We start from the raw sequence: 27,077 nt of genomic DNA, 5'->3' as shown, positions 1-27,077 counted from the left end.
ATTGTCTTCAGCAATAGATTATCTGTGTCCAGTGAACCCACTCCCCTGTCATCACCTTACACAACACAGGATAAGGAAGAATCAGACATTCTAAAGAGAGGATACCATTTATAATATCCCTTTTTTATTGTCTTCAGCAATAGATTTTTCAAGTTGGTTTTTACATTTGTTATTCCAGTTTATACTGCAGTATCATAAATCTTTCCCAAGTCTTTGAATTTCATCAATAAGATAGTCAACATCTGTTTGTCTTGTGGCAGGATTAGAAAAGACCATTCGGAAAAAATTTACTTTGTCCCCACAGGGCTGGTAGCTGAGCATGGCTGTACCCTCCACTATCATCTGAGCTTTAATCTTCGGAGCAATCTGTGTATAAACGCAAATATCATTAAAAAGAAAGCTTACAAATAAATAGTGTTCTACCTCCTAGATGACTACATGACTATCATTAGCTTGAGGTAAATTGCAGGCAATTTAAAACTGTCAGGGATAATTTTTAAGAGGCAGCTTACTACAGAAAAAAAGCAGCCTGTTCTAAACACATATTAATGCTCTTGCTAGTCCATGATTCACAATTACCAAACTCATAAAATAATGCAAGTGTACTAGAATACATTAAAGAAGGTTGTATGACATTTTGTTTACATTTATATGTCAATATAGACAGCCATATTCGGGAGAGAGGTAAAATGAACTAGAGAAAGGAAAAGTAGGAATACCTTCTGATATTCTAACTTTCACTCTGAATTATTACAATACAACTTGAGTTTTTCAACAAGGTCACTGTTTTGCAGTGAAACATGGTTTTTTTGTAAATTCTACAGAGGAAAATTCTACCTGTTTAATGTCTTTCACAGCTCCTAAAACAACACTGCGCAGGTGGTGTGAGATCACAACACTCTGGGGTCACTGGATATCATAGAGCAAAGTGGTGCTGAGACTTGGGGCATGCAGAGGGCGTGCACACGTTACCTAATGCAGTATTAAAGTCATAACCCCACATCACACACACAGACTTACCTTTTGCAGTTCTTGATCTCTTTCAAAACTTTTTGGGATATGTTTAAGTCTTGGTGGGAAATACCAGAAGCAGACATTCGTGAACTCAGGCTTAAATCAAAAATTAACACTTTACAAGTATTCTTAAAGTTTCATTTACTTCTTTAGTAATTTTATGAAAATTCTTAAAGCCCTACCTAATTTCTTAATTATCCCAGAAGTATTTTAATTACCCATGCCATCAGGCTGCCAAGGGGCCGACTGGCCCTTGAAGAGGAAGATGGATATAATACTAGCAAAACTCTAATTTTATCATTAATATCTATAATTTAGTACCTTAATAGTAATTACCAAGGATTATTAGGTAACTTAAAAGACCACTTTTTCTTATGTCACCTACTCTCCAGAAACCCAACTGCATAGTCTAACTTACAAGAAAAATGCTAGGAAAAATTAAATTTCTCTCGATTAAGTGCCATCAAAATCAGAAAAGCAATTATAACCAAATAGTTTTATCTTAATTTTTTTTAATTGAGAGCCTGGTGGGATATAGTCCACGGGATCACTAAGAGTCAGACACAATTAAGCACACACAAAGGCAAGGCAACTATTAAATTAATCTATTAGGCTCCAGGCCTATAAAAAAAGAGAATTTAATGGAAAAGTTTTTAAGATCTAAATGTTTTGCGGCACTTAGATAAAATAAAATGTGTATGATAATTATTGCATGTAACTTTTGAATTATCTCAAAATGTTAGACAGATAATAGATTCAAGAAAAAATACTCAGCAAAGAAAGAATAGATACATTAAAGTACCACCAAAAAAAGCCCACTAATAGAGTCCTTACCTCTGCGTCAAATACAAGCTTAAAGTTATCTTTTTTCTTTAAAACTTTATAGAAGTATTTTGCAAGTTCCATATATCTGTCAATCTGTACCTCAAACCCATAGGTTCCCTGTAGTTTAAAAAAAAAAACATCAAATGCTTTACTCAAGTAAGTACCTTTAAATTAAACTAACGAAGCTCTTGAAATGTATTAAATCCATTTAAATGTACTTATTTAAATAAATATGATTATTATCTTACTAACAGTAGGTATCCTCTATTCTCACTGCATTCTTATCTCTATCTTCTCAATCTCCTTTTACTCCCTACTGTCTGCTGAACTTGAGGCAAGTTACTTAGCCTTGTTACGCTTCTGTTGCCTAGATCTACAAATGTGTGATAGATACTTTGACATGAGTTTTTAAAATATTTGTACTTATTTGTTTGTTTTTGGCTGTGCTGTTCTCCCTGCTGGGAGGGCTTTCTCTTTAGCTGTGCTGACTCGGGCTACTTTCTAGTTGTGGGGTGCAGACTTCTCTTGCTGTAGAGTACGGGCTCTAGTGTGCGTGTGCTCTAAGGTGCGTGTGCTCTAGTGTGCGTGTGCTCTAGGGTGCGTGTGCTCTAGGGTGCGTGTGCTCTAGGGTGCGTGTGGCTCTAGGGTGAGTGTGCTCTAGGGTGAGTGTGCTCTAGGGTGCGTGGCTCTAGGGTGAGTGTGCTCTAGGGTGCATGGCTCTAGGGTGCGTGTGCTCTAGGGTGCGTGTGCTCTAAGGTGCGTGTGCTCTAGGGTGAGTGTGGTCTAGGGTGCGTGTGCTCTAGGGTGCGTGTGCTCTAGGGTGCGTGTGCTCTAGTGTGCGTGTGGCTCTAGGGTGAGTGTGCTCTAGGGTGCGTGGCTCTAGGGTGAGTGTGCTCTAGGGTGCATGGCTCTAGGGTGAGTGTGCTCTAGGGTGTGTGTGCTCTAAGGTGCGTGTGCTCTAGGGTGAGTGTGGTCTAGGGTGCGTGTGCTCTAGGGTGCGTGTGCTCTAGGGTGAGTGTGCTCTAGGGTGCGTGTGCTCTAGGGTGAGTGTGCTCTAGGATGAGTGTGCTCTAGGGTGCGTGTACTCTAGAGTGAGTGTACTCTAGGGTGCGTGTGCTCTAGGGTGAGTGTGCTCTAGGGTGAGTGTACTCTAGGGTGCGTGTGCTCTAGGGTGAGTGTGCTCTAGGATGAGTGTGCTCTAGGGTGCGTGTACTCTAGAGTGAGTGTACTCTAGGGTGCGTGTGCTCTAGGGTGAGTGTGCTCTAGGGTGAGTGTGCTCTAGGGTGAGTGTACTCTAGGGTGCGTGTGCTCTAGGGTGAGTGTGCTCTAGGATGAGTGTGCTCTAGGGTGCGTGTACTCTAGAGTGAGTGTACTCTAGGGTGCGTGTGCTCTAGGGTGAGTGTGCTCTAGGGTGAGTGTGCTCTAGGGTACATGGTCTAGGGTGAATGTGCTCTAGGGTGTGTGTGCTCTAGGGTGAGTATACTCTAGGGTGAGTGTGCTCTATGGTGAGTGTGCTCTAGGGTGCGTGGCTCTAGGGTGAGTGTGCTCTAGTGTGCGTGTGCTCTAGGGTGCATGTGCTCTAGGGTGAGTGTGCTCTAGGGTGCGTGTGGCTCTAGTGTGCGTGTGCTCTAGGGTGCGTGGCTCTAGGGTGAGTGCGCTCTAGGGTGAGTGTGCTCTATGGTGCGTGTACTCTAGGGTGCGTGTGCTCTAGGGTGAGTGTGCTCTAGGATGAGTGTGCTCTAGGGTGCGTGTACTCTAGAGTGAGTGTACTCTAGGGTGCGTGTGCTCTAGGGTGAGTGTGCTCTAGGGTGAGTGTGCTCTAGGGTACATGGTCTAGGGTGAATGTGCTCTAGGGTGTGTGTGCTCTAGGGTGAGTATACTCTAGGGTGAGTGTGCTCTATGGTGAGTGTGCTCTAGGGTGCGTGGCTCTAGGGTGAGTGTGCTCTAGTGTGCGTGTGCTCTAGGGTGCATGTGCTCTAGGGTGAGTGTGCTCTAGGGTGCGTGTGGCTCTAGTGTGCGTGTGCTCTAGGGTGCGTGGCTCTAGGGTGAGTGCGCTCTAGGGTGAGTGTGCTCTATGGTGCGTGTACTCTAGGGTGCGTGTGCTCTAGGGTGAGCGTGCTCTAGTGTGCATGCGGCTCTAGGGTGCATGTGCTCTAGTGTGTGTGTGGCTCTAGGGTGAGTGCGCTCTAGGGTGAGTGTGCTCTATGGTGCGTGTGCTCTAGGGTGAGTGTGCTCTAGTGTGAGTGTGGCTCTAGGGTGCATGTGCTCTAGTGTGTGTGTGGCTCTAGGGTGAGTGTGCTCTAGGGTGCGTGGCTCTAGGGTGCGTGGGCTGTAGTAGCCATGACTCCCGGGCTCTAGAGCGCAGGCCCAGCTGTTGTGGCTCGCAGGCTCAGTTGCTCCACAGCATGCGGGATCTTTCCAGACCAGGGGTGGAACCCATGTCTCCTGCGCTGGCAGGTGGATCCTTTACCACTCAGCCACCAGGGAAGCCCTTGACATCTAATTTTTTATGTCTAGTATGCAGAGCAAATTTTTTTAAAAATTTTATACAATGCAGTGAGAAACAGAAGAAATATGACAAATAAAGCCTTGGCATACTGGCTGGCATAGGATACCCTGAAACTGAGAGTTGTTGACCGTTAGCTGTAGCCCAGGCATGTAGCTCAGTGCTTTGTACTCTTGGTTTAATTCGCTCTTAGAGCGCTATAGAGTGGATGCGAAGGCACGGAGAAACCCACCCATCTCTGTCTCCACTCGCCTTCTTTCCCTTGGTGATTGCCACTTGTCTCATGGCTCTAAGCAATATGTAAAGGCTGATGACTCTCCCACTTATATTTCCTCCTGAGACCTCATCTCTGAACCTCAGATTCATATGTTTGATTCCCTGTTAATATAACTAACATCTCAAAATGACATGCCCAGAACCGAACTCCTGACCTTTCTCCACAAACTTGTACTTCCCAGTGTTCCCAATCTCCATTCTATCCTTTAGTTGCTAAGGTCCAAACCATCAGCATCTTATCCTTGACTTTCTTCTTTTTTCACACCCACACCCAGTAGAATATTTTGGAAAATTCCACTGGATTTAACTTCAAAAGGTAATTAAATTCTAATATATCTTGACCTATTTGTTGCCACTATACTGGCCCAATCACCCTCTCCTGCATTACTGAATTTGCTTTCTAATGATCTCTGCTTCTGTCTGTACATCCCAGATATTCTTTGCTGAGGGTACCCATTACTGGTTACTTTAGGGGTATGCAATGTAGAGCCTCTACAACAATATGAGGTGGCACTTCAGCACCTTCTCAATACTTAAGCTTTTGTGACCAGGCAGACTACTGTTCTTGGGGCTGCAAAGAGTCAGACACAGCTGAGCGCACACATATACCTGTGTGCACACACATACCCGAGCGCACACACATACCTGTGTGAAAGACAGTAGGAAGGAGGTAGGCAGACTGGGAAAGCTTTCAGACTGTGAATAAATATGGCTCTGTGTGTGTGTGTGTGTTAGTCGCTCAGTCATGTCTGACTCTTTGTGACCCCAGGGACTGTGGCCCTCTGTCCCTGGGAGTCTCCAGACAAGAATGCTGCAGTGGGTTGCCATTCCCTTCTCCAGGAGATCTTCCCAACCCAGGGATTGAACCCTGGTCTCTCACACTGCAGGCAATTTCTTTACCATCTGAGCCGCCAGGCAAGCCCAAATATGACTCTAAGTGAAGGAAAAAGATGGGCAAAGGTGGAGTGGAAGCATCCTAGACTACAATGAAATCTAAGATGTAGGAAGGCCTTTAAGACCTCTTCACATCAGCTCAGCTATTAGGAACAGTCTCCTGTCTCTCAGGAGTGGTATCCCTTAGCCTCCCTGCCATGCACTGCCAGTCACTGACAGGAGAAAACCGGGAAGCCCAGCCTCAGGGCAAATGCAATCTGACTTTAGAAGAAGCAGATGGGGCTCTTGAACAATTAAGCTCGATAGCTTTCTCCTGGCCAAACAGAGTCATTTTATGAATATAAAACTAGTCCAACTTTTGTAGAAAATCCATCCAAAAAGAGAAGACTGTGCATTAGATTTGCTTTTGGACAATAATCAGTGTTTGTGGAATCTTATATTTCTATGATTTTCTTATTACTTAGTTTTATAACCTACCACAGTATTTTATGGAATTAATTTTACTTTAAAGAAATATGTATTTCATTAAAAATGGATCCTCTTTTCTATAATCAATGAAGTATTCATTCTGTAATTACAGCAAATGAGGAAAAAATATAAAATTTTCACTTATATCTCTAGACTTTCTTCTTAATTCCCATCATCTTGTCAAGAGTACGGATGGAGACTCACCCAGCAAATGTTTAAATATTTAGTAGTTATAGATCATGCAACAAACTTGCAAGTCAACTCCTCCCTTTCAAGCCTGCCATGGATATTTACCTGAACTTGCATTTTAACATATAAAAATGCTCTTAAATATGAAAATAATTTCCATTCTGCTGGAATTTTGTTTCCCTACTCTCAGGAATGGCCTTGCTTACATAATATCTGTTTATACACCTTTTTTTTGGAACATAGTTTCCATATGCAAAAGGTGATAAATCTGCTTTTTCATCACTACTTCAGATGAGTTTTACATTCCCATGGTGCTATGAGTTATGTTAAGAAAGATAATATGGATTTGTGGGAAAATAGATTTTGAATTTGAGAGTCAGCTGTGCTCCTTAGATTAAATTCTCTTCATCTATCAGCAAGTTAATTTCTTTACCTATTTACCAGATATAACCAGCTCAATTGTTGGGACATGTAAGCTAAATTACCTAAGTAAAGCTTTGTAGCCTAATCTATGTTCAATGTATGGTAAACCCATGACTACTGAAGATCTATACTATTGAATAGATTTTTTATTATTTCAATGCCTTATTATTGAAATAATTTAAGGTGAGTTATCAATATATATATACACTATTCAAAGTGGGTTTTTTAATGCTTATTTCAAACAAGGTGATTATAAGGTTAGGAAAAAGCAGGTGATAAAAGATAAATTTGTAAGAGAAAATGCTGCCAATGTATTATAGATTACTAAAGAAGGATCTAGAGATCTCTTCAAGAAAATTAGAGATACCAAGGGAACATTTCATGCAAAGATGGGCTCAATAAAGGACAGAAATGATATGGACCTAACAGAAGCAGAAGATATTAAGAAGAGGTGGCAAGAATACACAGAAGAACTGTACAAAAAAGATCTTCACAACCCAGATAATCACAATGGTGTGATCACTGACCTAGAGCCAGACAGCCTGGAATGTGAAGTCAAGTGGGCCTTAGAAAGCATCACTACGAACAAAGCTAGTGGAGGTGATGGAATTCTGGTTGCTATTTCAAATCCTGAAAGAAGATGCTGTGAAAGTGCTGTACTCAATATGCCAGCAAATTTGGAAAACTCAGCAGTGGCCACAGGACTGGAAAAGGTCAGTTTTCATTCCAATCCCAAAGAAAGGCAATGCCAAAGAATGCTCAAACTACCACACAACTGCACTCATCTCACATGCTAGTAAAGTAATACTCAAAATTCTGCAAACCAGGCTTCAGAAATATGTGAACCGTGAACTTCCTGATGTTCAAGCTGGTTTTAGAAAAGGCAGAGGAACCAGAGATCAAATTGCCAACATCCGCTGGATCATGGAAAAAGCAAGAGAGTTCCAGAAAAGCATCTATTTCTGCTTTATTGACTATGCCAAAGCCTTTGACTGTGTGGATCACAATAAACTGTGGAAATTCTGAAACAGATGGGAATACCAGACCACCTGACTTGCCTCTTGAGAAACCTATACGCAGGTCAGGAAGCAACAGTTAGAATTGGACATGGAACAACAGACTGGTTCCAAATAGGAAAAGGAGTACATCAAGGCTGTATATTGTCACCCTGCTTATTTAACTTCTATGCAGAGTACATCATGAGAAACGCTGGACTAGAAGAAACACAAGCTGGAATCAAGATTGCCAGGAGAAATATCAATCACCTCAGATATGCAGATGACACCACCCTTATGGCAGAAAGTGAAGAGGAACTCTAAAGCCTCTTGATGAAGGTGAAAGTGGAGAGTGAAAAAGTTGGCTTAAAGCTCAACATTCAGAAAACGAAGATCATGGTATCCGGTCCCATCACTTTATGGGAAATAGAAGGGGAGACTGGAAACAGTGTCAGACTTTATGTTTTTGGGCTCCAAAATCACTACAGATGGTGACTGCAGCCATGACATTAAAAGATGCTTACTCCTTGGAAGGAAAGTTATGACCAACCTAGATAGCATATTGAAAAGCAGAAACATTACTTTGCCAACAAAGGTCCGTCTAGTCAAGGCTATGGTTTTTCCAGTGGTAATGTATGGATGTGAGAGTTGGACTATCAAGAAAGCTGAGCGCCAAATAATTGATGCTTTTGAACTATGGTGTTGGAGAAGACTCTTAAGAGTCCCTTGGACTACAAGGAGATCCAACCAGTCCATTCTAAAGGAGATCAGCCCTGGGATTTCTTTGGAAGGACTGATGCTGAAGCTGAAACTCCAGTACTTTGGCCACCTCATGCGAAGAGTTGATTCATTGGAAAAGACTCTGATGCTGGGAGGGATTGGGGGCAGGAGAAGAAGGGGACAACAGAGGATGACATGGCTGGATGGCATCACTGACTCGATGGATGTGAGTCTGAGTGAACTCCGGGAGTTGGTGATGGACAGGGAGGCCTGGCGTGCTGCGATTCATGGGGTCGCAAAGAGTCGGACACGACTGAGCGACTGAACTGAACTGAAATAAGGATCATGAATTTGCATCTATGATTCATGTTACAGAACATGTTTTTCTATTTGTGTTTTGTACTCGGAATTCTATATCCACCAAATAAAAATCTAAGCAATTTTTCTGGAGAAGGATAACTACCTGTGATACCCAGAAGAGTCCCCTTGCAATGCAGAGGGTGGGTGATGTGTTGTGGAGGATCAGCTTACCACTGTGTTAAAGAAGCTGCTGGTTCACGTCAAAGCTTCCATCCTCAGAGGACCTACTGCCTATCTTCCTATAGAGGATTGGGAAGGAGGTGATAGAAATAGCTTCCTAAAAACATTTCCATTATTTAAGCTAAAAATTACAAACAAGGAGCAGAGGGAGGGTGTAGCACATGTCCTGCTGTTGCAATCTTCGGAGAGACTGTATCTGTTGTCCTTGACTCTGTGTGTGTGTGTGTGTGTGTGTGTGTGTGTGTGTGTTTATTAGTCACTCAGTTGTGTCTGACTCTTTGCGACCCATGGACTGTATCCAGCCAGGCTCCTCTGTCCATGGGATTTTCCAGGCAAGAATACTGGAGTGGAGTGCCATTTCTTTCCTCAGGGAATCTTTCCAATCCAGGCATCAAACCCGGGTCTCTTCATCTCCTGCGTTAGCAGATGGATTTTCTACCACTGCACCAGCTGGGAAGCCCTGAGCTTGATTCTAAGGCAGATCGAATGTTCAGGTAATTAATAAGTATTCACATCTGGGAATCTATACTAACTTTAAGTGGCTTGACCTATTTCCAATTCCAATTAGAAAAAAAAAGTTTTTTTTTTAAACCTGCAGGCTAATTTATATTCCTAACAGATTTTACTCCTACCATTTGATAGAATATACATTAATGGTAAAACAAGCTAAAATCTTCTCCACCTCAGTAGAATTTCGAGCTCAGAACGAAGCTTGCCTTTGCAGTTAGAGCAGTTTCCTCGACAGAAGTTTAACAAAATAAAAGGACCATAGGGCTCCTCTGGGGGCTCAAGGGTAAAGAACCCTCCTGCGAACGTAGGAGACAGGGATTCAATCCCTGATTTGGGGAGATCCCACCTGCCGCGGAGCAAATAAGCCCGTGTGCCACGTCTACTGCGCCTGTGCTCTGGAGCCTGCGAACTGCAGCTACCGGGCCCAGAGCCGCAACGACCGAAGCCCCATGCGCCCCAGAGCCTGCGCTCTGCAGCCAGAGAGGACGCTGCCGGGAGAAGCCCCGGAACTAGAGCGTAGCCCCGCTTCGCTACAACTAAAGAAAAGCCTGCACAGCGGTGAAGACCCAGCACAGCCAAACACAAATAAATAAACTTTAAAAAAGGGAAACACTTAATAAAATAAAAGGACTATAATTTGGGGAAAGACATCCAAAGTAAGCTCTAAAATATGGAACTAGTTACATCGGGTATCCAAGTACATAGGACCTAATAAAAGATGGCAAATTCCTACCTTTGCCTTCCACATTAACCAGAGCTTAAAGACATCGACATGTCGGCCGCATTGAATCGTCTTATCCCCGGTGTCAAAGTTAATATTGTAGACTTTATCAGGCTGGAAGAGGTATTCAGCCTGCATCTGGTTGCACGCTCCCAGAAGACCCTGAAAAATGGACGATACATCTACTGTGTAAGCCGTCCACATCTCAGTAAGAAGCCACAACCACTTATTCATTTCAGTTCACTTAGCATTTCTACCTTACAGGGGCACATTTAAATAGAACTTTTGTTTATTTTATATAAAAATATGTTACTTTCTTAGGATTTTCATGGATTCAGTTGTTCTTTGGATTTAGCTGGAACAGTAGATGGTGTAATTAGATTACCAGTTGTCTATATTTCTTTAACGTTTCTTAAAAACCTTGAAGTTTCGCTGCTCTTTTGAAATTATGTGACCAGCCTGCATTGAAGTTAATTAGAATTGAGTGCCTGGTTCATTTTAACTACACTTTCTCATGAATCAACCGTTTAGACGCCAGTCAAGCAAACGGCTCTGATGGCCACGGGAGGCAGAGAATAAAACAGTCCATTTATTTAATTTTGCCCTTTCCTAGCCATTTCCTCTTACATAAAAGGTGTTGAAAACATTCCTCCTTGGTGTTGAAGAATGGAGAAATACTCCTTTTGAATGATTAAATAATAACCACTAGAAAAAAAAATGTTTCCATCAACCAGTTGATAAGAGGCTTTTCTCAAAAGATATGCATTGCCACAGCATAACAAAGGCTAAACCTGTGCGCACTGACTGGGTAGAGTTTAAATCTATACCAACTATAACCTTTTGAATATGAAGCAAATAAGAACATATTTATCACGTGCCTATTATATGCTGGAGACATCACAAATATACCATCTGATCCTCATGGAAGACTTAGGGTGTAAGTGCTACTGTTATATCATTTTTATAGATTGAAGAGACAGAAAGTTCACCACGGTAAGGAATTTTCAAGATCATATATCTGTACCGTGCTAAGTTTGAGACAAGAGGGTAGTTCGTCTGGGAGTCTGTGGCAATCCAATTTCCAAGGGAAGAAAACTCACACTCTTATTTTGGAGCGGCTTATGGGTCTAAGGAAAGGATCACAACTGGTGATAAGATTTGAAGGACTGGGGTGAAATAGAGAAGAAACGATACCTTGCAAAGGAGAGGACTTTGTGTGTGTGTGTGTATACACAATATACTACATATATATATATATATATATATATATACTACATACACTGTTTTAAAATATTTTAGTCTCCAGCTCCTATCTAACAAAATATTAAAGTAGAAGAATACCAGAGTGGGTAGCCATTCTCTTCTCCAGGGGATCTTCCCAACCCAAGGACTGACCCATGGCTCCTGTGTCTCCTGCACTGCAGGCAGATTCTTAGATTCTTTACCGTCTGGCTCAGGAGAATTTCACGGACAGAGGAGGGCTACAGTCCACGGGGTCACAAAGAACTGGACGTGACTGAATGACTAACACGCTACACACCACAGGGTCCAATGTACACAGAGAAATATTTTCCCTGTAGTTTACTTCAAACCTGGACTTTAATATTTTGTCAGGAACTAGGAACTAAAATATTTTAAAACAGTGTAAACAATGTGAGTTTTAACTATAGTTCTTAGATAAAGACTGTGTGTGTGCTCGGTTGAGTCTGACTCTTGGCAACCCCGTGGACTATAGCCCACCAGGCTCCTGTGTCGATGAGATTTCCCAGGCAAGAATACTGCAGTCGGTTGTCATTCCCTTTTCCAGGGATCTTCCTAAGCCAGGGACTGAACCCACATCTCTGGCATCTCCTGCATTGGCAGGTGGATGCTTTAGACTGTTGTGCCACCTGGGAAGCCTCTAAGGTGAAAAATAAGCACCTAAAATCTGTCATACTGTGTGCTGGGACTGTGGATTTGTAGTAAGGAAAAACTCTAGCCTTGTTGAGTTTACAGTCTGGGTTGTTGGAGGCTGAGCAGAGAAGGGCAGGGCTACTTCGACATAGTCACTGAGTGAAGAAATGAAGAAAGACTGCAGAAAATTTGTTTTTGAGCCCTAAACATAAAAGTACCAGAAATCTGCAAGTGGACTGGAGACCCGACAGCAAAGTGGAGGGGTTGTCGCCACGCAGCCAACTGAGCAGAAGCTGGAGCAGAGCCAACGGCTCCAGCCTGAATTGCTGAGAACGCCTCGGGTTAGGAGAGAACAAAGACTGTCTTAGAGCTAGGGAAGAAGAGGTGTATTTAACGCTCAGCAGAAAGTGGGGAGTACCAGGTCAGGCAGTTGATAATGGGAAGACAAGCACTCTATTTTTAAATTCAAATCACTGGATTGCTTGTGAGTAAGAAAGAAAGAAAACAAAGCTATAAATGATAGCCACGTAAAGTGTGTCTGCCCCTCTGACAGCTAAGCAGAGACAGGGAATATTCAAGTTGAACTTTGTAATTGTATCTCTTCTTGCAGGAGATCATGGGCTTATCTCCTTACGGAGCATTACATGTACTATTGGCAGAGATAAAACACACAAACTTATAAGCAAAAAATAATTTCATACAACCCATAATTTTTTGCTTTTTATGCTAAACGTACATCATCGTTACTGATAGTTATCCCTACTTAAAACAAGTCTTATTTTGGCCTTACTCTCTGAGGTAACAAACTGGTCAGCAGGCCAAATCTGACTCCAAAGAGACCTTACCTTTGTTCATGGTGTGTTTAGAAGGGAGGTCACGAGTGACCACATTTTCTATCACCTATTCTGTTTCTCACCACTGTCTATTGTCTTATCCCTGATCTCATCCACACATTAACTTACTACCTGGGGCCCTACACCACGGGGTTTTGTGACACTTTAGTTACCCACTGCCAGTGTTAGCTGCTCAGTCATGTCTGCCTCTTTGCGACTCCATGCACTCTGCCCATGGGATTCTCCAGGAAAGAGTACTGGAGTGGGTTGCCATTTCCTTCTCCAGGGGATCTTCCTGACCCAGGGATCGAACCTGGGTCTCCCACATTGCAGGCAGATTCTTTACCATTTGAGCCACTAGGGAAGCCCCGTGGTTGCTAATTAAGGAGCAGCTTTCCTCTACAGGCCAAAGGGTCCTGCACTACATGAATTCAATGAGGCCATAATGATTTTGGTTTTGAACATGCACAATGAACCTAGTCATGACCAAGGTCTCCATCACATCACTACTCGAAAACAGAGATCATTTACTTTTTCCCGGGTCAGGAGAGCAGAGCACTGAAGGGGCACACCCATGAGTTTGTGGGGGTTCCAGGTCACGGAGTCGGCCCTAGGCAATAAAACAAGTCCTGTTAGTGCTCACGGGCTAAGGAGACAAACAGAAGCCCGAAGACGCCCTTCCACTTGCATGAGCAGCGGCCCAGTTCTCACCTTTCAATGCCACTGAGTCTACAGGAATGCTTTCTGGACAACAGCAATCCACCTCCCCAAGCTGCCTACAGTCGACACAAAGGATTTGTGTGTTTACATTAATGATTTCTTTTTACATAGCACTGACTGCTCTTTCCTATGTTACATTTATTTCAAAAGTTGATGAGGATTTAATTGCTATACTAGATAATTACAAACTTGGCTATAATTGTCTCACTTAAAAGAACCATGCATTTAAAATTTTCCTCCTAGGAATTCTCATTATCTCTTCATGACATAGTAAAGTTTTAGGTTTCTATTGATAACTAATGCAAAGAGACACCTTCTGTATAATTTCCAGAGACAGAATTTTTTAAAAGTTGGCATCAGACTTGGCAATACTACAGAAAAATTAAAATATCTACCATATTATATAACTTTACATTTGTCCAACTCTAATCAAAGCCAAAGACATTTTTGCACAAAGTCATTGTACTAATAACATCAAAAGTTTTGACTTCCATAACAGCTATTAATTAAGAAATATATATTAGAGTAAGGGGCTAAGTTTCTTTGATTTAAAATCAGGTTTAACTCTTTCTTCAAATTGATCTTCTAAATTGTTGGTTGAATATTGATAGGCATTTAGACTTTTAAAAAAATATTGATACATACATAGCTCTTTCTATGGTAGTGCATTGTCTATTTTAAGGTAATTTATGCAAATGAGACTATTTTTTCTTGATATTTATTCATTATAAAAATTAGAGTTACAGAGAAATTTTGGTCTTGCTTGTAATGTCAGTTAAGAAATTATGAGGATTGTTCACAGGTAACATTTTTAAAAAAGGGAAATTATGAGCCAGACTCTAGGACATGACTTACATCCACATGCATCCAGAGCTTGTGTGTCTCACAAATATCTGCGATGTCATGGAGCGGGTCGAAGGCCCCGAATACGGTGCTGCCAGCTGTGGCCACAACACAGAAAGGAGTCTGGCCCTGGGGAGGACAAAAGCTGCCTCATTCTTACAATCTCAGGAAGCCCTTTGTTGTTTAGCTGCTAACTCACATTGGAATCTCTTGCAACCCCACGGACTATAGCCCGCCAGATTCCTCTTTCCATGGGATTTCCCAGACAAGAACACTGGAGTGGGTTGCTGTTTCCTACTCCAGCCAATCTTCTCAACTCAGGGGTTGAACCCATGTCTCCTGAACTGGCAGGCGGATTCTTTACTGCTGAGCGACCAGGGAAGCCCCTGACTGAGGACATTAGATAACTAATAACTTCAAATGTTTAGAGGCACCTACAGTAATGGAAAAAGTAGCTTAACCATAAGATGAACAAATACCATTACCTCTGAGTCCCATTTATTGTTATTTCTCTCTGAATTTATTCTCAGAAGATCATACCACAACAATAAAGACGACTAAACTCCTTTAGTAGTAAATTAACTACTTTATTTACTTTGGGTGATAACTTGTCTTTTGATATTTAACAGGAACAAAATGGTCAGGGAAATATTGCAATGTCGTATAATTATTTCACTTCAGCTTTAGAAGAAATTTCCTACATTTAGAGATTACTTTATTTCCTGTAGCAGTTCTTATCAGTTGCTTGCCACTAATGAAAGTCAGTAAAGAAAATAAAGATGCATTTGCAAGTTAAATATGGAACTTCAGAACTTACCTTTCTTTTAGCTTGTAATATATTTTTCTCTAACTCAGCTGGAATCATCTTTCCCCTTAAAAAGTCAAATACACATTGTTTTCTTATGAGTGAATAAACATATCGATTCTACCAGTTAGAAAAATTAATAATATTCAAGATTAAAAAATTAGTTTTTAGTGACTCCCAAAGGTATTTATAGGTGTGGAAAACAGGCAATAAGCAGTTCCCTAAAACCAAGATAAAAATATCATGTTATTTGAATTAAAGGAAGCTGAGTTTACTATTCAATCATCTTAAAATCTGCATTATTTACATATCAGAAGATTCTGATTTTTCTAAGATACATAACGGTTTTCTTCCTTCCTTTTCTTTCTTCCTTTTTTTCTCTAATGATTAACCTTTAATTATAAAGACTTCTTAGGGCTTCCCTGATAGCTCAGTTGGTAAAGAACCCACCTGCAATGCAGGAGACCCCCAGTGGTTTGATTCCTGGGCCGGGAAGATCCCCTCGAGAAGGGATAAGCTACCCACTCCAATATTCTTGGATTTCCCTTGTGGCTCAGCTGGTAAAGAATCTGCCTGCAATGTGGGAGACCTGGGTTCGATCCCTGGGTTGGGAAGATTCCCAGGAGAAGGGAACAGGTACCCACTCCAGTATTCTGGCCTGTATAGTCCATGGGGTCACAAAGAGTCGGACATGGCTGAGTGACTTTCACTTTCATAAAGACTTCTTGGCATTAAGACATAAAAATCAAAGATACAAATTGTTGGGGGGAATGTGGCAAAAATTCAGGTGGTCTCACATTTTTCTTCACAGCAAATTTCTGGGACAAAAAAACAAAAGCCAGTATCTTCCTGCTCCACCCCGTTATCAGACTGAAACACCGTCTTCTTGTAAGCATTCCTCTTAAAGTCCGGAATCAAGTAAGAATGCCTACCACCATCAATATTACAGCATCCTTTTTCTGAAGAAATACCTGTTATCTAGGGAGGTAATCATGATGATAATAGATGATAGATAGAAACGAAAATAAGAAAAATCCCTAATTCAAGTACATATGGTTGTACACCTGGAATACCTAACATTGTTTATTGAAAAACTTTTGAAAACTATAAGAATGTTGAGCAATGGGAGGGTTACAATAGTAAATTAGGTTCCTATTTTTTTTAAAACTAATTGTTCTTAATAAACATAGAACATATCCTATTCATAGTAGTAAAAACAGATACAAAATATCTGGGAAAGAGATTCTCAGCAAATGTACAGGGTTTATATAAAGAAAACCAAACAACTTGAAATACATATAGAATGACAAACTTATAAAGCATATTTGCAAAATGTTTTATATTCATATATTTTACATTTAAAAATATCTCAATATATAAATATTTTTACAAGCCAATAAATAATAAACTACCAATAAAAAATTGGCAAATGAAAATGAACAGACATATTGCGGTAACACACAGCTGGTTGGTCAGTATACTAGACATATATAGTTCCAAACAACTGAAGGTCATCTTCATTTATCAGAATTTTCAAGTACAGAAGTATTGATAATATTCAAGTTTCTCCCAGTAGATAAGCATCAGTTAACTCAAAAATATTTGAAGGGCAAATAAAAATCTATATGAAATTTAAAGTGCAGACAATCTTTGAACCTGTAATTGAACTTCTAGGGATTTATGTGAGAAATATTCAAATATAGACACTCAAGTATACTTGTATAATTATATTCATTAAATCAGGGCTTCCCAGGTACTGTGAGTGGTAAAGAATCCACCTGCCAATGCAGGAGACCCAAAAGACTCAGATTCGATCCCTGGGTCAGGAACATCTCTTCAAGAGGAAATGGCAACCCACTCTAGTATTCTTGCCTGGAAAATTCCATGGACAGAGGAGCCTGGCAGGCTACAGTCCATGGGGTCAGAGTCAGACACGACTGAGCACACACACACATACACACACACATTCATTTAATCATTGTCTTTAAATACTTAAATCTAGGTGAAAACCTTTTAAATAAGATATGTGAAATTATATTTACAAAATGGAAAACTCCAAAATAATTAAAAAAGAATAAGGAAAGTCTGTATACATTCATAGGCTAAGGTTTCTAAGATATACTCTAAAGCCAAAAAAATTTACAAAATAAGTTGCAGATTGTAACACAGAACTTGAGATGTATACATATATTTAATATGCATCAAAATGATCTTCCAGAATATATGTATTTATAATATAGTTTATTCATTTCAAGAGAAATGGAAATATATTTTTACTCTGTAGATTTCTGATGCATCTGAATTTTTCATCTCCAGACATCATTATACTGCTACTTCAATATACTTAACAAAGAAAAGGTATGCGACACTCTCACTTGTATAGGACTATATTCAGTATAGGATACTGTATAGGGTAACTTTGGTGTTTCTTTCATAATTACTTCCAGTTAAAATTATTGAAACTAATCTGGGAAAATATTCTTGCTAAAAATTGGGATAATAGAAAAATGGGGTTTTAATCTTTATATGAAGCATAATGATAATAAAAATCTTGAGACTGTGTTAAGAAACATACCTTTCATCACATTTTACTTCAATTACATTATCTGTTCCAATACCAAGAGTTGCTGCAGCCTTTTTTATGGAATAATGACCCTTGGGCAAAAATGAAAACAGGAAAGGCATTAATTTTCCTGCCTTAAATCATCACTTACACTAGTGCATCACTCAAATTAGGGCATATATGCATACCTCTGAATGGATCTGTGCATATATAAATACATGTACATATATACACACACACACATATAGAAGTGAGGTTCTCAAGGCATACTTCCAGACCCTTACCATGACGTTAGTTGAGATGAAGAAGGCTGTAGCACCTCTTTCTAGGAGGCGCTGTCACTCAGACAACACTTTAAACACAGGACTGTGATTCTTATTCTAGTTTTCTGTATCCACATGAATCGTGTCATTTATACATTTACTGACAATATCCTCCAGGTAAATCCTTGCATGTTATGGACAGCTTTAAGTCTTGAATTTGCAATTTTTTTTTTAAGAGAGGCCTAAAGAAAGGAATCAATTTTTCTCTGCTTGTAGTTTTTAATTTAATTTTATTTTATTTTTAAACTATACATAATTGTATTTGTAGTTTTTAATTTTAACTTTGATATCAAATTTGATTTCTTGCCTTCTGGGTGACTACTATCTCATGGCATAGTTTGATAATATAAACAGAATCAGTAAGATGGAGGTGACAGCTCAAAGATAAACTTTTCCTGGGTAATTTTTAGCTGCCTGGAAAAGACCATATATATGAGAGAAAAGGGAAATTTAAAACCCTTACGATGTTTTCATTTCAATGGAGAATATCAATACATAGATTAAATAGGAAATGTTTTTTTTTTAAATGACATTATGGGATTTCAGCTTATTTGCTCATAATATTGAAAAAGTATATGTCAAATGATAAAAATGACATTTATAAACAAGTATCTTTGATTGTATTGTTTTATAGTAAATTACATTAAGTATGCAGCATTGGGATTTGCCTGGTGGCTCAGTGGTAAAGAATCCGCCTGCAATGCAGGAGACTAGGGTTCAGTCGCTGGATCAGGAACCCAAGTCTCCTGCATTGCAGGCGAATCCCACTTAATGATTGTTTTTTGGTAAAGATAGCAGAATGTTTTATATTTACAATCATATCTTTTTTCTGTTAGTTTCTCCTATATTGAAATAAAATTTTCCTGAATTATTTGTATTGCTAATCTATATAGTCTGTATAGGCTGGAAAGTTGTTTTTCTCCTTTCCAATATCAATATACAGATCCAAACAGAGATTACAGAGTGTTTTTACCATAAAAGTGAAGCTAATATTCTCAATGTTTAAATTACTTTATCGGTATATCTTAGAAGATTCTTAAAGCTTAGAAAAATCTAGACTTGATACTTACTTGTTCAGAAACAAACAATACGATGCACGGAAGGACTGCCATGCCTCTTGCTTTTATCTCTGGATATTGCTTATAACGAGCTACTAATATACCATAGAGGTTTGATATACTCCCACCTACGGAAAAGAAATTGTGACTGTTAATCTAATTTCAAAAATCTGAAATGTTGATTGAGACGATTTGAGAGTTTTCTGAAGTAAAATGGTACCAAATCACTGATGTCATTTTTAAAATGGTCTTCCTTGAAACTATTAAAGGAATCACAAACAGCAAAATCCACAACTTTCAGATTTCAAAAAACTTTGTTTATGATTATAGCCAACAATATGGCTTATGAACATTCACATCAATTCAATGACTCAAAAACAATCATATTAATTTAAATACATTTTTACTTTCTCCTATTATTTCTTTTCACTTATAAACCTTTTTCTTACCAGGTGAAAATATTCCATCTGCTTCTGTTTCTCTCCAGCCAATAATTCCACACATTTTCTTAAGAAGAACTGTTTCCATGACAGTAAATACTGGAGCTATTTCATAGGTAAACCTATAATGTATGTATAGAAATTCCACTGTGAATTATATTACATGGAAGAGGATAAATAAAATCATGTGCTAGGTATTCACATCTGTTGATTAAAGAATAATTCAAACGTGTAGAACCATCTCTTACCTCCTTTCTCTTTGCATTTTTCTACTATTTCTCTATTTAAATCAAAAATCTATATTTTCTTTGAACAGAGAATGATTGTTTCACAGCAATAGGATTCCAAATAATGGAGTAAGATTTGTAAAATGATTTTTATGTAATAAAATGCATCACATTTTATATATTGCAAACGATATAGGTTCATTAAGGGTCTCCTACATTACAGGTGGATTCTTTACCAACTGAGCTATCAGAGAAGCTCTCCAAAGTGTTACTCTATGTGTGTTCAAATAAAGGGCTACAATCAAGCAATGAAAACTAAAACTAGCAATAAACTGTGCAGCTTATTTTTCTATGCATTTCACATTTATAAAACCCTGTGCACCATTAAGATCCCAGTGACAACTAAACAGTTAAAATAAACCACAGCTTTCCTACACAGTGAAGCAGTCACTTCTCATAATGTTTAGTTCCTGGTTTTAAAGTTTAAACTTCTACCAGCTATCTCTTTTGATTATAGTTATATATTAACATCTGAGGCAGACTGTTCCTTCCAATTGCATGTCCAATCACTTCCCTATTCCTTTAAACTTGAAATACATTGCCCTAAAGTTAATTTTACTTCAAAACATTACAGCAGTGTATCTCATTTCGTATACCTGCAAGTTTTGTTCTGACAAAGGTCAAAATTTTTAAGGAATCACATTGGAGCTCGATTTAACTTTAATAGTTTACTTTCTTCACCTTTGAGCAGATTGAAGTTCCAATTAACACTCAGGCAACTTTTCCTACCCTGGCGTGTGTCATTTTTGGATTCTATGCTCCGGGCTGTTCTGGGTAGTATTGCAGTGATTTCAGTCCCGGAGCTGGACTCCCAGTCTGCACACTAATAACTCAGACTAATCAACTGAACTTTACTATTTACCAGGAAATTCAGATCCTAAGAGTTTCTAGAGAGGAGAGACAATCCAGAGGACCCGTTAAAATGTCCCCAGGGAACAGGAACCATCTTTGCATTTCTTTCTGGTATCACGTATTTGTTTCTGATAGAGCAAACATCCTGTCCAGCAAAACGGAACTTCAACAACTGACACCTTCACCCTTGCTCCGTGTCTCACAGTCTCACATCCCTTAGACCCAGAAGGATACTCACATGTTGGTATTTGCAGTGGCTGTCAACCATTCCCCTGCAAGTCCGATCACATCTAGCCCACTGGAGAGCTGGTTAAAATAGCGAGGATGTCCTGGGGAAAAAAGACAAAATCACACATGGGTCAAAGTGTAAACACACGGCTGAAATGTGGTTAAATTTCATAGCAGTTTCTCAGTGAACAGGTGTTATGGATCGAGTACACGATTTCATTCAGTGAACATTCCTGAGCGATTATCATATGCTGGGACTGTTCTGGGTATTAGGGCCCAGCGGTCATACGGACATAGCCGCTACATGGGGATCTCACTTACTATTGAAAGAAGGAGACACAATCAAATAATGACACAAATGTATTTAAGTACAGTAAAAAGCAAAAATTACAAAGCAAAGGATCAGGATGTTAAAAGACCATTTCTAAGGGATCAGGAGTAGGAGAGGCAGTCTCCAGAGAAGGCTTTTGGAGGAAGTGATCTTTCAGAGAAGGTCTTAAATCTATTTCCAAACAGTGGAGGAGGAGGAGCAGCTGTAAGAAGGCACCAAAATGAGAAAGGGCTCAAATACCAGAGTGAGGAACCCAACTGAAGTAGAAAGACCGAGGGTGGGGTGTGGGAAGCTACCTCAGTGGATGGGGGAAAGATCACCTAGAAGACGAAATAATTTTCCTTCCAAAGCTGCTTATACATTTTTTGCGTGAAATAGAAGGTCCCTAGAGATTATCATACTAAGCAAGAAACAGCTGGACCATAAAGAAGACTGAGCGCCAGAGAACTGGCGCTTTCCAACTGTGGTGCTGGAGGAGACTCGAGAGTGCCTTGGACTGCAAGGAGGTCAAACCAGTCAATCTCAAAGGAAATCAACCCTGATTATTCACTGGGAGAACTAATGCTGAAGCCACCGCTGCTGCTGCTGCTGCTGCTAAGTCGCTTCAGTCGTGTCCGACTCTGTGTGACCCCATAGACGGCAGCCCACCAGGCTCCCCCTTCCCTGGGATTCTCCAGGCAAGAACACTGGAGTGGGTTGCCATTTCCTTCTCCAATGCGTGAAAGTGAAAAGTGAAAGTGAAGTCGCTCAGTCGTGTCTGACTCTTAGCGACCCCATGGACTGCAGCCTGCCAGGCTCCTCCATCCATGGGATTTTCCAGGCAGTAGTACTGGAGTCGGGTGCCATTGCCTTCTCCGGATGCTGAAGCTGAAGCCCCATTATTTTGGCTACCTGATGCAAAGATCGAACACATCAGAAAAGACTGTGATGCTGGTAAAGATTGAGGGCAGAAGGAGAAGGGGGCGGCAGAGGCTGAGATAGTTCGAGAGCATCACAAACTCAATGAACATGGATTTGAGCAAACTCCAGAAGACAATAGAGGACAGAGGAGCCTGGCATGCTCCAGCCCATGGGATCGCAGAGTCAGACACAACTTAGCGGCTGAACAACAAATATGTGGAGTCCAAAATACGACACAAATAAGCTTATCTACAAAACAGAAACAGGATCACAAGCACAGATAACAGACTTGTGATCACCCAGGGGGAGGGGGTGGAGGATGAACTGGTTTGGGAGTTTGGGGTTAGCAGATGGAGACTGTTACATGTAAGATGGATAAACAGCAAGGTCCTAGTGTAGAGCACAGGATATTCAATATCCTGTAAGAAACCATAGTGGAAAAGCATTCTTTAAAAATACAGGCAGCAAAAAAAGATAAATAATTTCAACTATAAAAATATCAGGTTCCTCTTATAATGATCTTTCAAAATTTTATATTAAGGAAGAATCACCAAACATTGCTTGTCAAATTGAACAATCTATATTGAACTCAGTTTAAATTAAGCTTCTCCTCCTCAGCTCCACAATGGATTGTTCTGTGCACTAGTTTTACACTCTGTCTTAAAGATAATGTGTGTAATAGCTCTTTGTGAATCTCTGTTTTGCCTCTAGAGTTTTGTTCAAATGTTGTTTGCTCCTGGAAGTATCATTGTTTTAAGAGATTAAGAATTCAGTTCTAATGAGATGGATAAAACTGGAACCTATTATACAGAGTGAAGTAAGCCAGAAAGAAAAACACCAATACAGTATACTAATGCATATATATGGAATTTAGAAAGATGGTAACAATAACCCTGTGTACGAGACAGCAAAAGAGACACCGATGTTTAGATCAGTCTTATGGACTCTGTGGAAGAGGGAGAGGGTGGGGAGATTTGGGAGAATAGCATTGAAACATGTATAATATCATGTATGAAACGAGTCGCTAGTCCAGGTTCGATGCACGATACTGGATGCTTGGGGCTGGTGCACTGGGACGACCCAGAGGGAGGGTGGGGGTGGGGGAGGAGGGAGGAGGGTTCAGGATGGGGAACGCGGGTATACCTGTGGCGGATTCCTTTCGATATTTGGCAAAACTAATACAATATTGTAAAGTTTAAAAATAAAATAAAATTTTAAAAAAATGTTAAAAAAAAAAGAATTAAGTTACAATAATGTCATTTTAATCAGAAAACACTTTCTAAAATATAGGCTATATATATAAATTATACATATATCTAATTTTAGCGTTCTATATTTTATTGAAGTACAGAGATAATAAATCAAGCATCCAGTAATGAATATGATCAAATAAAGCAAAAAATGAAAAAGGTAAATAAAAACTGTATGTTATTTGCCATTGGGATATATCCCTCCAAACCAAAATCATTTTGTTTACTTTCTCTGTTAACTAATAAACAATTCTATATGAAAATACCAGTTTAAAATAAACTAGACAAATGTTTTAAATAAAAATGAATGAAATTAGGGTATTTTTCAATGCAAATGTAAACTTAAGGCTACTCATTCAGTCTCCAGTTCGGACAAACAAATTTGAAAATTACCTGTTTTTACCCCATATTTTAAGGTGTCTGTGCAATCAACCAGCAACTGCTCCAGAGATTCAGGATGGTCAGACAGTTCTAAGTCAAACCCATCCAAACCTTCAAGAAGTTGATGAGGATGATGAAAGTCCAATATTTTACTCTTATCATCAAAAGTTTTCTCAATGTAGTGCAGAAGAATATTTACCACTCGCAGCAGAAAACATTTTGTTAAATCTTCGCCCTCCTTGGATGGCAACAAATCTAGAGAAAAAAGAAATAAACAACAAGGTCGGTTTCTAAACAGTCGAAGAAACTCACTATCAGATAGAATTTTGATCATAGAAGATTAAAGATACTTGAAGGCCATGCCAAATAGTTAAATAAAGCAGCATCTGTCCAAATCCTACAAATAATCTTCATTTGAAGTCCCACTGAATAACAATTTTCACCAAAAAGTAAGCCACTTTAGATTAACGCCATGAAATTAATTGGCCCTTTAAGCTCTACCAGGTGGTCCTTATTTGACTGTTGTTAAAAATGAGCTGGTAAGTTGTACTTTTAAAAGTCAGTTAAAGTATACTTATAAAAGTTAGTCTATAGATCTTAAGAAAATCAAAATGACTTCAGTAATATGTAGATAACATAGAATTTTATAAAAAAAATAAAACAAATAACATTTGTTAACAGCATCCATACCTGAAGCATAAGCATTTGATAAATTAGTCATTAAATTCTCAGTGTGAGCTTCTTTTATCACATCTTTGTCAGTTGATTGACAAGGATGAATGGATTTTTTTCTCATCTGTTTTCTATCTAAGTTGAGAAAGAAAATATTTATAATTATTAAAACATGCTAATAAGATATATTACTGTAATCAAATCTGTAATCAAGTAGATGCCTCAAAAAAACTCATAACATTTGAAATTTTTATTTACATGTGATCTCTGGTGGAGAGGGATAAACTGGAGAGAAGTATGAACTCTACTGAAATTATGTAAGGTTCTTTTATCACCATACAGAGAGCAATGATATAACTCTCACATGTTAGCTTCATATCAGCTTAGCATAGAGGATTAATAATCTGATAATAAAGACCTATCATGAAAGTAAAGTGAAAGTGTTAGTCACTCAGTCATGTCTGACTCTTTGCGACCCCATGGACTGGAGCCCATGAGGAATTCTCCAGGCAAGAATCCTGGAGTGGATTGCCATTCCCTTCTTCAGGGGATCTTCCCAACCCAGGGACTGAACCCTGGTTTCCTACATTGCAACTTGATTCTTGACTGTCTGAGCCACTAGGGAAGACCTGTTATCTTTAACTATAAATAACAATCCTGCTACAGGATAAGATCCTTAAGTGCCTCGCATGTGTATTGACATTTAAGTACATATAACCATATCTACTCGGAGAAGGCAATGGCACCCCACTCCAGTACTCTTGCCTGGAAAATCCCATGGACGGAGGAGCCTGGTAGACTGAAGTCCATGGGGTCGCTAAGAGTCAGACACGACTGAGCGACTTCACTTTCACTTTTCACTTTCATGCATTGGAGAAGGAAATGGCAACCCACTCCAGTGTTCTTGCCTGGAGAATCCCAGGGACAGAGGAGCCTGGTGGGCTGCTGTCTATGGGGTCTCACAGAGTCGGACACGACTGAAGTGACTTCGAAGCAGCAGCAACCATATCTACTACATATTAAGAGTCCTAAGTTCTGTGCACACAATTTGATCCTCACAGTAACCATACAATATAGGAACATTTCCCCAGTATGTCGATAAACAGATTTAAAGAAGTTAAGTAACAGTAATAAACTAACTCTTGTTGAGCACTTATTATGGCCCAGGCACTGTTCTAAGTACTGCACATGTGTCATTCTATTCAATCCTCATAATATAGGCTTATGATATGGATACTATTATTAACAAAAATAGCTTTATATATGGTTGGACTGGAATTTATAGACAAGTGTTTGAATCCAAAGATCAATATATTATCCTCTTTAAAAATTAATATTTGAAAATAATAAGTCTTAGAGTCTTCTTCAATAAAATAGTTAAACCAAATATCCCATCAAGCAAGCTATTTCATTGTTAATATCATTTCATGTCCTGAACAATGTAGGAGAAAAAAGAAAGTACAAACTATAGTTTATAAAATCTACTTGTTTGCCAATAGTTCTATAGAAAAAACACGAAGTAATCAGAAAATGCCCTGGAGAAGGAAATGGGAAATCCCATGGACAGAGTAGCCTGGTGGGCTACAGTCCATGGGGTCACAAAAGAGTCAGACACAAGTTAGCGACTAAAAAACAACAGCAAATCAGAAAATGATGTATGGCTAAATTTTGTGGCTTCTATTTTGTAAGCTTAGTAGTATTGTTTTAAGTTCTAATTGAGTTTTCTTGAAATAAAATAAGCTATTCCCCTATATAATCCAGATTGCATTTGTTAAGACTGCAGCAAGATTAATTTGGTTTAACTTTTAAGTATTGATACATTTATCAGTTTATAAAACAAGCATTTTAAATGTTTATGTATGACAGACAAAAGTTTCAGTGTGGCTTTCTCTGTAAATACAATAGAATACAATAATACATTAGAAAACTGCACATAAGAAAAGACAGCATAGATTATAGAAATGTGAGATGATTTTGCAGAAAATTCAGTGTACTTAAAAACAGATTTTCATATTACATGGTGATCCAGTAGACATAAATTAATGTTTTGTACAATTTTTTTTCTAGAGGAAAATTGCTTTTTCCAAGTTTCAGTGCTATAGACAATGAGTGATAATTGATAATAAATACATTTTAAAGTACTAAAGGTTTAAATGCATCACTTCTTATATATAGTGGAAACAAAAATCACAAGAAAAGTGAAATAAAAAAATTCTATACATGAAAGAGTATTATAGAACATTTATTAAAAAGCTATGTAGCAACTAAAAGATTTGATATAGTGGAATAAGAATTATACTCCATTAATAGTTCAACCATGCATTGGCTCTACAACCTGAAATTAAATTAATATTTAATAACAAAATGCTTGCTTTAAATGCATAAGTAAGACAAAGATTGCTAATATGTTCTGTCAAAATATGTTAATAACTAATAATCATAGAAAATAAACAAGACTCGAGAGTCTGAACTTTTAATTTTCACTTTTTCTCACAAAATTTCAACTTACTTGCCAGGCTATATCCACACTCCTTGAGGTCCATGTACAGTGAAAAAATAATATCAACTTTGAGAGAATTCCTGTAGCCAGAGCGTGCTTTGATGTAATGAAAAGAAC

The 27,077-nt window shown here is 39.1% G+C and overlaps 1 protein-coding gene across 2 annotated transcripts; it reads right to left on the bottom strand.

Annotated features, from left to right (window-relative positions):
• LOC113882952 (glutamate decarboxylase 1-like) lies at positions 1 to 27,077 on the bottom strand. 2 transcript variants are annotated; one of them, XM_027526177.1, is made up of 15 exons: positions 26,970 to 27,077; positions 24,479 to 24,595; positions 23,801 to 24,043; positions 20,937 to 21,027; positions 19,569 to 19,681; positions 19,132 to 19,247; positions 17,751 to 17,830; positions 15,188 to 15,242; positions 14,383 to 14,499; positions 13,519 to 13,583; positions 13,339 to 13,417; positions 10,094 to 10,243; positions 1,849 to 1,956; positions 1,021 to 1,110; positions 1 to 366 (listed from the first exon to the last, which is right to left on the bottom strand). In XM_027526177.1, the coding sequence occupies exons 1-15, from the start codon at positions 27,001 to 27,003 to the stop codon at positions 193 to 195; spliced, it is 1,632 nt and encodes a 543-aa protein (XP_027381978.1). In that variant the 5' UTR covers positions 27,004 to 27,077; the 3' UTR covers positions 1 to 192. The 2 variants fall into 2 exon arrangements, with proteins under 2 accessions (XP_027381978.1, XP_027381979.1); XM_027526178.1 differs by lacking the exons at positions 13,339 to 13,417; positions 13,519 to 13,583.

The sequence above is a fragment of the Bos indicus x Bos taurus genome, chromosome 24 (genome assembly GCF_003369695.1).
Source record: "Bos indicus x Bos taurus breed Angus x Brahman F1 hybrid chromosome 24, Bos_hybrid_MaternalHap_v2.0, whole genome shotgun sequence".
In the NCBI taxonomy this organism is placed as follows: domain Eukaryota; kingdom Metazoa; phylum Chordata; class Mammalia; order Artiodactyla; family Bovidae; genus Bos; species Bos indicus x Bos taurus.
Note: the sequence above shows the minus strand (reverse complement) of the source record. Positions and strands in the feature narration are given on the sequence as shown.